This window comes from Eubalaena glacialis, chromosome 1 (assembly GCF_028564815.1).
Source record: "Eubalaena glacialis isolate mEubGla1 chromosome 1, mEubGla1.1.hap2.+ XY, whole genome shotgun sequence".
NCBI lineage: Eukaryota > Metazoa > Chordata > Mammalia > Artiodactyla > Balaenidae > Eubalaena > Eubalaena glacialis.
Genome location: NC_083716.1, coordinates 224,650,233 through 224,659,918, shown reverse-complemented (window position 1 = coordinate 224,659,918; position 9,686 = coordinate 224,650,233). Strand labels below are relative to the sequence as shown.

Sequence of the window (9,686 nt, the reverse complement as noted above, 5' to 3'; positions counted from 1 at the left end):
TAAGGGTGTGCCTTTGTTTTTTTTCTGTTCAAATCTCTTAAAAGGCTCTTTCATGGTATTGAAGGTGAAGATGCTGAAGAGGCACCACTGACAGTACAAATAAGGACCTGATAAGTCTTTGGGTTTATACCTTTTAAGCTGCTCCACTCTCCTTCATTCTTTCTTTCTTGCAGCGTTTTGTTTCGGTTTTCCTCCTGTCACTTGGAAGAGCCCCACTTGACTGGTGTCTCCTTTGGCTCGGACCACACCTGCTTGCGCTGACCTTGGCAAGTCTGGCTCTTTTTTTTTTTTTTTTTTTTTTTTTTCAAAAACATGATTTTTATTCAAAAACATGATTTTTAAAATCAAGCTGATCGTGGTACAGATGATTGTGGGCATTTTCCCCTATTTTTCTTCTGTTTCAGCTCATTTTTACATTCTGTCCTCGTGGTCACAATATCCAGTAAAGACAGGTTCTGCAGCTATTCCTCGTCTGAGCATTCTGCAGCGGTGAATTTTTAGTCTCCTGTAGGCATCCTCTAGGCTTCTGACGTCTTTGTGACTCCAGAGTCTCTCACCAACCGCACTTGCCCGAGGCCATAATCTTGGAGTAAGGTTAGTTGCATCCACATACTCTCCCCATAGACAAGCTTCTCCACCAATGACAAGTTTTTTCTGTTCCTGAGAACCCTCAAAACTAAGAGGGTCCACGGCATAGTATTGTTTCCAGTCTTGTCCATAACTGGTCCAGTCTAAGTACCAAGGAGCAGAAAGGATCACAGGGAAGCCAGCTTCTGTAACTTTACTTTGTTCCTGAGTATAGTCCTCCATTTTCCACACTTGAATTACTGTGCCTGGCATGAGTTTGGAACTCTGAGGATGCCACCGACCCTTCTTGCTTGCATCATCAAAAACTTCTTGCCAGACTATGGAGTTCTTGTTTCTGGCTGAAATCATATCCAGAACCGCTTGCATATAGAAGGACTCTAGTTTCTTAAAATTTCTGCCAAAGCCTTTGTCCCTCATGAAATCCTGGATTTCTGGATTGGATGCCCAACAATGAAAATCTACTTCATCTCCTCCCAAATGAATGAATTCATCTGGAAACACGGTACTAATTTCTTTGAAAAATTTAGACAGGAAGCTGTAAGTTGTATTCCAAATAGGGTTTATAGGTCCAAAAGCCCCAGATGGCTCTTTTCCATTATAACATGGAGTCAGGAGGTCTTTCTGGCCTTCTCCCCAAGATTGCGTATGTCCAGGGCTATCAAATTCTGGCAGGATCCGAATCCCTCGTAATCGGGCATATTCAATCACCATACGGACATCGTTTGGAGTATAAACATGAGACGAAGAATAGCTTCCTTTTTTGCTTAATCCAGGAAAAGTGACGCTCTGATAAGGGAAAGACTGGTCATCTACTATGTGCCAGTGGAGAACATTAAACTTATTAAAAGCCATGGCATCCAGAGTTTTAAAAATACTCTTAATGGACAGAAAGTGTCTGGATGTATCAATTAAAATTCCTCTATGAGGAAACCTTGGAGAATCTACAATGTTGGATTCATTGACAGTGAAAGTCCCATAAAAATCTTGATAAATTAACTGGCTAAAGGTCTCTAAACCTCGTAATACTCCCCAAACTCTGTTGGCAGTGAGCGAGGCCACTGGTCCTTTCACAAGTAAAGTATAGGACTCATCCGAAGAGATCTTGGGGAAAGTGTCACACTCTGGGTCCAGGATAACTGAGACTTGAAGTTGCTGCAACTCCACTCCAACACGAAGATCAGCAGAGCCATGATGCCACTTGTAGAAACCAAAAATATAGTCATAATATCGCCGAAACGCCTCCTGCAGCAGTGAGCAGGAGGGGCCGGCCTTGGAAGTGGAGCTGTGGCCGAAGAAGAAGTTGTCGGGAGAGAGGTGCAGCACGCGCGGGGTGGTCTGCACGGAGAGAGGCATGGGCCAAAGACACAGGTCCGGCGAGGCGGCGGCGACGGCGGAGGCGCGCACTGCCTGCACCGCCAGCGCCGCCAGCAGCTCCAGCAGCCTGGGTAGCCTCGGCCACCCCAGCCCGCGATGCTCCATGGCTGCTCAGCTGCTCTCTTCCGCGGTCGGCCGGGTATGCCCGAGCCGCTGCCCCGGTACCTGACTTCTCTTCCCCGGCCGGGGAGGGGGGCAAGTCTGGCTCTTTAATTGCCACACAGGCTTACCTGCTCCCTGTAACAACCACGTCTCTGGCCTCATTACCGCAGCCTTACCAGAGAGGGGGAAGAGACCGTCTCCCATCCCACAGCATCCTAACCACAAGCAGGGAGGGGTGGTGCTCAGCAAAACTGTCCAGAAGTTGTGCTGCAAGTTCTCTTCTTTCTTCCCTACTCAGTTTGTCTCCCCCACGCCCTCCATGGCCTTTATCTGATGGTGTCTGCCCCTTCCACCGAACACCTTGGCATTGGCAGAGACTCATACTTGTTTAGTTCCTGGCAAAGTCTAGGCCAAGAGAGCACAAAAGTACGTGGTGGTTAGGCCCATCTGAGGCAAACTAAGAAACTTGGAATAAAAGATTTGGATTGAATGTGAAACAGGTGTGAGAAGAGGTCCTGATAAGCCCCCCTCTTTTCTCCTGATCAATCTCAGTGCAGTCGAGACCTACTTGAACTCACTCTGAAATAGCCACACTGGAATATCCTAGGAAGTGCATATTTCCAAGGCCTTGTGAAGTCCATTTCTTATCTTTTAGAGATTCTCAATGTTTAGCAGAGCTTTAGGGGTACTCCTGGCACACACCGAGTCTCTTATTATGGGCTGACCTGTTGTGCCAGAGCTGGAGCTGGGCAGATGGCAAGTCACTCGTTGCCATGGCTGATGGAGCAGGTCCGGTCCATGTTTACTTTAGGGGGAATGGCGAGGCTGGTCCTGCCTCTCACAGGGTGGGCTTACACGGCAGCTTCCCTCTCAGGCACACCTGTGTCCAATTAGGAGCAGGACAAGTCTCCGGAAGGTGCCAGTGATCCTGAAGTGTCTTCGTGTTGGTCCTCCAACTTGTTTACTATGCTTAGCTACCAGCTTGCAGTATTTTCAAGGTTGCAGAGAAGAGTCATTGCATGGCAATGAGATTTCTGGCAATGGGAAACAGAGCTTTCTTTATAAGTGCTTCACTCCTGATCTCTCCCTGGTAGGGTGGGTGTGTGTGTTATGTGTGTGCACTGGAAGGGTATTTCTGCACCAGCGGGTCATCTAGTTTTCACTACCGTGGACTCATTTTCTTTTTTGTTTCCATATGGAGTCCTTGTTTGGAAAGGTTTCCCAAACAAAAGGACCCCCTTGCGTTTATTAATGAATTTAAAAAATTACAACACAATTGACGCTCATTGTCCAAATTCAAGCCATATAAAGGTTTAGAGTAGAAAGTGAAAGACCCTGTTTATCTGTCCCTATTTTCTTCCCCTTCCTGGAAATTACTGCTGTTACCAGTTCAGGTTACTTCTCTCCACTTCCTTTTCTATTGAAGCAATTTTGCACTTTTCTATGAACGTGTTGAGTACACAGAGAATATGCATAACGCTATCCATGCAATACATATCTCTATCCATATCTTCTTAACCTAGGTGAGAGCATAAGTCATGTAGTATCCATGTAATAAGTGCTGTTCTGTGACCTGCTTATTTTATTCTCTATTTTCCTGTATTTTTTTCTATAACATTTCTTGAAGTGATGCCTGGCCTGGCCTATTTATAGTTACATAGTATTCTGTTGTATGAAGAAGCTATAGTCTACTTAGTTATTCCCTTATGGTTGAGCATCTAGTTTCCAGCTCCCACCCCTTTTGATACCATAACTATAGTCCTGTAATAAGCATAAACATCTTGGCACATATACCTTTAAGACATTAAGTAATCATTATGTTTTTTGACACTTTTTTATTAACCAAAGACACATGCGACTCCCAATCAGTCTTTCTGATCAGGATGAGATCATGAGTATTATTGCATTGAGCTGAAGTAATTTTGGTCAAAAACTTAGGAATGTGATTACTTAGTTAGTCTGTTCTGCCTTATCTAGTAGACATATTTGATATCTGTTAGACTCTTTGAAATGCTAAAAATAGTCTCCAGACCTTCCCCTGACCCCTTGCCACCCCATTATATGACTGCCTTTGAGAACAGAAAAGACCTTACCCTGTTTGTGAATATATTCTACCCACCCGTGTAACTCACAGGGAAATAAAAAATTCGATAAAAAGCATAAACAATTTGACTGACTTTCTTAATAAAAGTGTCTAATTTGCCTGGCTGAATTGATTTATTTGATGAGCTTAATCAGCTTTTTTTTGGTACTTCGTAATTACTGACTATATGGACTTAGCCACATATACCAAATATACAACTGATTTTATTATTTTCAATCATAAATATCATGATAACCCAGTAATTTTTATCTTTTGGAACTTTTATAGAAGTGCTTTATAAATTATAATTTTATTGGAAACAATAAGTCTGACCTAGTGGAAATAACACTATAATTTGAATCCTATAGACAGACCTGGGTTTGCATTCTGTTTACACCATGATTAGTTGTATGGTCTTGGGAAAGTCTCTTGATATCTTCGAATCTCAGATTCCTCGCATGTAAAAAATGGGTAGTAATGATACTGACTTTAACTAGAAGGGTTGTGAGGATTAAATAAAATGGTGTCTTTAAAAATACCTAGTTTAGGGCTTCCCTGGTGGCGCAGTGGTTGGGAATCCGCCTGCCACGAACCCCGAACACGGGTTCGAGTCCTGGTCTGGGAAGATCCCACATGCCACGGAGCGGCTAGGCCCGTGAGCCACAACTACTGAGCCTGCGCGTCTGGAGCCTGTGCTCCGCAACGGGACAGGCCACGACAGTGAGAGGCCCGCGCACCGCGATGAAGAGTGGCCCCAGCTCACCGCAACTGGAGAAAGCCCTTGCACAGAAACGAAGACCCAACACAACCAAAAATAAAAACAAAAACCAAAAAACCTAGTTTATTGCTTGACATATTAGAGGCTTGTTGTTATTATTAAGCTATTATTATTATTAGCTGATAAATGGACCATGTGTTTATATCTTTAGAAAAGATATGACTGGGCTTCCCTGGTGGCACAGTGGTTAAGAACATGCCTGCCAATGCAGGGGACACGGGTTCGAGCCCTGGTCCGGGAAGATCCCACATGCTGCGGAGCAACTAAGCCCATGTGCCACAACTACTTAGCCTGCTCTCTAGAGCCTGTGAGCCACAACTACTGAGCCCGAGTGCCACAACTACTGAAGCCCGTGCACCTAGAGCCCGTGCTCTACAACAAGAGAAGCCACCGCAGTGAGAAGCCCCGTTCACTGCAACGAAGATTAGCCCCTGCTTGCCGCAACTAGAGAAAGCCCGTGCACAGCAACGAAGACCCAATGCAGCCAAAAATAAATAATAAATAAATAAATAAAAATTTAAAAAATTAAAAAAAAGAAAAGATATGACTGAAATCAGAAGATGCCTCATTTGGCATGATAATAAGTCTTGCTATGAGAATTTAAAACTGTCTTTACAGTGTCCCTGAGAGAATAAAGTGGTTATTATAATAGTCACTTTATGCATTGGAAAACTGAGACACTGTGAGATTAAGCAAGCTCCCGTGGTGACACAGAGTGTCATTCCGGAGGGCTGGTCTCAATACTTGGCCATTAGACACACAGCTTTTTAAAGGGTGGTGCCCCTTGCAACCGCCTTTAAAATACCGGAGTTGGGAGATGAGATTTGTGGCCATGAGACGACAGGAGACAATCACTCTATAGAGACAGTCCACTAGGTGAACATGGTTTGGCCCACAGTGCATCTGAATCTTTGAAATCCCTGGCTGTGCTTTAGCTAGGGGCTAATGTATTTTGGAATTCTTTTAAGAAGAGTATGATTTTTCTTTTTCAGGTGGAATCTTTTTAATCTGCCTTTTTGATCTTTCACATTGAATCTGCAAACATCTCTTAAATGATTCAAATCAGATAACATATGTATTACTTCTAAAAAATAGGTTTTTTAAAGTTTAATTAAGTTTGTGAGCCAGCAGTTGTCAAGGAACTAAGACACACACACACACACACACACACACACAGATGTTTGCCTATTCCTCAAGCCTCAAGTCTAGCCCAATGTTTTACAAATTACAAGTGTTAAAGGGATATTTATTAAGAATTAGGCTTGCAGAAGGACAAAACTTGGAACAAGGCTTTATACTGGCAAACATCCTGGGACTCAATTTCTTTCAGGCGTGGTGGGATTTGGCCCCCTGGGTTCCGAGTTTTGGAATGAGTGTGGGGTGAGTATATAGGAGGGAAGAACAGCTGAAATTCTGTGGATCAGCCTTGGGCAGACAAACAACTATAGACACACCATTTCTCTGCAAACATTTTTTCTTTCTCATTTTGGATTCTGAATCACATCTCATTGGCTAAAGGTTTCTTATCAACCTCCAAGTGCGCCACATTAGAAATTCACAAGTATAAGACCTTAATGAGATGTTCCTCTAAACTGCTTTTCAACATTAAGTGGTGCCCAAGAGGACCATTCCTGTGTAAAACATGTTGGTTTCTAGGGTCCCTAATGAGTATGCTTCAAGGAAACAGAGGACAGCCGCCCCTCACAATAAAAATGGAAGGTCAAAAATGTTTTTTTAAATTAATTTTTATTGGAGTAGAGTTATTAACTAGCACTCTACTGTTTGGCTTGACTGCACATGGGGGTATTTTTAGGACCAGAACAAATATGTCACCCTTCCTTGTAGGGTAGATTGTATCCTTTTTTTTTCTTATTGGAGGAATGGATAAAGAAGATGTGGTACCTATATACAATGGAATATTACTCAGCCATAAAAAAGAACAAAATAATGTCATTTGCAGCAACATGGATGGACCTAGAGATTTTCATACTGAGTGAAGTAAGTCAGACAGAGAAAGACAACTATCTTATGATATCACTTATATGTGGAATCTAAGAAAAAGGAGGGGACAATTGAACTTATCTACAAAACAGAAATAGAGTTACAGATGTAGAAAACAAACTTAGGGTAGATTGTATCTTAAGAAAAATCCATAATTATTATTTTAAACTTAAGGCAGGAAATATTTCCAAAACTAGTCAGTAAACAGAACATTATAATCCAGCTGTTGTTGTATTTGTATAGTTTAAAGAAATGTTGGTCATATATTACTTAAAATTTTAGGGAGTTGGGCACCACCCAAATGCAGAACAGATTAATTTCATGGTTTCTATATGCATTTGCACAAATTAAAATATAATCCCTCACTTGGTTTTTTGAACCTCTTTCTTCAATTAGTTCTATATGTCGAGCCAGTCAGACAGCTGTTTTCAGAAACAGTCCAGTTTCTTCTATATGTTGTTATTTTACAGTTGAATTCCTTTATGTGTGTATGTCAATGTCACAAGACTGATGCCTGAATTGTAAGTTAACCATGCTGTATCAGTTTGCCCCAGTGACAAGTCCTGTATATCCAATTTTTCAAAATCATTAGAAAATTTTCTGTAGAATTCTTCTTCTAAGAGTGAATGTAAACTTCTCATGGACAGTGGGAGATTTCTCATCCAAACATCGAAGAAATGATTCTTAACTTTAATCTTTTTAAAAGGAAAGCCAATTCTTGGTGAGAATATTTTAATCTCTTATTTTAACAAACTTTAAAGAATTTATTGATCTCACAAAGCTTTCTAACAGTTAAATAATGAACCAAAGAAATCAACTCCAGTGGCCTCAACTTACAGTGAGGAAATCAAAAGTTGGGAGGTTAGGTGAAAATGAACTTAGTCATCAGTTAAACCCCGGTCTCCTGACTCTAAGACTAGTTACTTCTCACTGTCCTTGCTATTTCCTCTAATAATGGCATTTAACAGCTGGAGATGTATGTTTTTAGTAATTCTTAAAGGGGAACAATTAGTGAACTATGTTTTGTTTAGGTATTTTCCCTGCTTCACTTTCTCTATATAACTTCTTTTTTGTTCACAGATGTATTAAAATATTCTTTAAGAAGTGTAATCACTTTATGAAACTAGATTTTCACGCATATGACAAAGATTAGTTGTGCATCCAGTATGTGTTTGGATTCATGATAGGTATTACCAAGAGATGGAAAAATGAGTCAGTCTCCTATATGGAACTCCAAACATTCAGAAAAAAATAATTGATGTCTATATATAAAGTACTTTCACAGACATGATCTCCTTTGAATCTGCCAATGTTATAGAAAATCTTTTACGGTTATGGGAGGGTTTATGATGATATTATTATTTTTTAAATTTAAGTATATTTGATTTATAATATATTAGTTTCAGGTGTATATCAGAGTGATTCAAAATTTTTTAGGTTATGCCCCATTTAAAGTTATTACAGAATAATGGCTATATTACCCCATGCTGTTCAATATATCCTTGTTGCTTATCTATTTTATACATAGTAGTTTGCATCTCTTAATTCCATACCCATATCTTGCCCCTCCCCCTTCCTTCTTCCCACTGGTAACCACTAGTTTGTTTTCTATATGTGATGATTTACTTAACCAATTTTTCTGTCATGTTTCTACCTGTTGGGAAAGAGAGTAGAAATTTTTAGAGGGGCTGGTTGACAAATCATTCATTCATTCATGAATAAGCAAATACATTTGAGTGCTATGTTCCCGATACTGTGCTAGAAAGTGGGAAAACAGCTGGTATCAAATAGATATTATACTGCTCTCAGGAACTCCAAGCTGGTGGGAAAGTAAATAGTTTCACAAATACATATATAATTGTAAAGTATGATAAATGCTATGAAGGAAAAGGATGGAATGCCATGAGAGAGTATTACAAGGAGACTTGATTTAGATTGGGGAATTAAAGGAGGCTTCTCCAAGAAGTAAACTTTCAGCTGAGACCTGAAGGATGTGCAGTGGTTAGACAAGGAGTGGGGAAGGGACCACTTGTGAAGTAGATGCAGGAAACAAGACAGCCTGCTTCAGGTACTGACAAGCATCATTTGTTCAGAGCCTGCGGGTGTGGGAGACAGGGGTAGAGCTGAGGCTAGCAGGTGATTACACAGCCTCATGGATGGGTTCTCAGCCTATGCAGCCATACAATGCTCCTTCACTTATATGCCAAGTCGTATGTCACTGGGAGAGGATCGAAAAAGTTAAGATGTAGGAGGGCTGACAATGGTTATTGTTGGTTTCTTCTCTTATCCTTTTGACACTGCTGTCTACCTGTTGCCCTGGGTGTTCTCTAAGTCTGCAACTGGACCTTACAGATCTTGCTCCTGTCAATTACCTCTTTCTGTAGTTACCTGGACCACATCTAGTTATACCTGATACACGACAGCTCTAAAGCTCAGGCTTGTACTAAGTAAGGAACCTGGAAGCAAGAGTGGGCTTCTGCTCTAAAATAAGATTAAGTGGCTATTTTCTTCTTATTTTAACAAGGATGGCTAGAGTAGTGCAAATCACTCATCAATAAGAGTATAAAGGCAGATAATAAATTGTACCTTGGTATCTTTCCTCTCTGACTCCCTCTCATCTCTCTCCTAACTCTCTTTCCTCTCCTCTCCCCCTCCCTCTTTCTCTTCCTTTCTTCCTTGAGAAAACATGCACAGAGAAACTCATAACATGTAAATATTCTGCGTAGTAATTATAAAGCAAATATTCACGCAATCTTCACT

At 41.1% G+C, this 9,686-nt stretch overlaps 1 protein-coding gene across 1 annotated transcript; it reads right to left on the bottom strand.

Moving 5' to 3' along the window:
• Positions 1 to 362: 362 nt before the first annotated feature.
• On the bottom strand, positions 363 to 2,150 carry LOC133100821 (beta-hexosaminidase subunit beta-like). Its single transcript, XM_061205294.1, has one exon. The coding sequence runs from the start codon at positions 2,065 to 2,067 to the stop codon at positions 412 to 414; it is 1,656 nt and encodes a 551-aa protein (XP_061061277.1). The 5' UTR covers positions 2,068 to 2,150; the 3' UTR covers positions 363 to 411.
• Positions 2,151 to 9,686: the final 7,536 nt, after the last annotated feature.

Bases quoted from the DNA above. Each gene is read 5' to 3' on its own strand.
- LOC133100821 (XM_061205294.1), bottom strand. From the start codon at position 2,067: ATGGAGCATCGCGGGCTGGGGTGGCCGAGGCTACCCAGGCTGCTGGAG.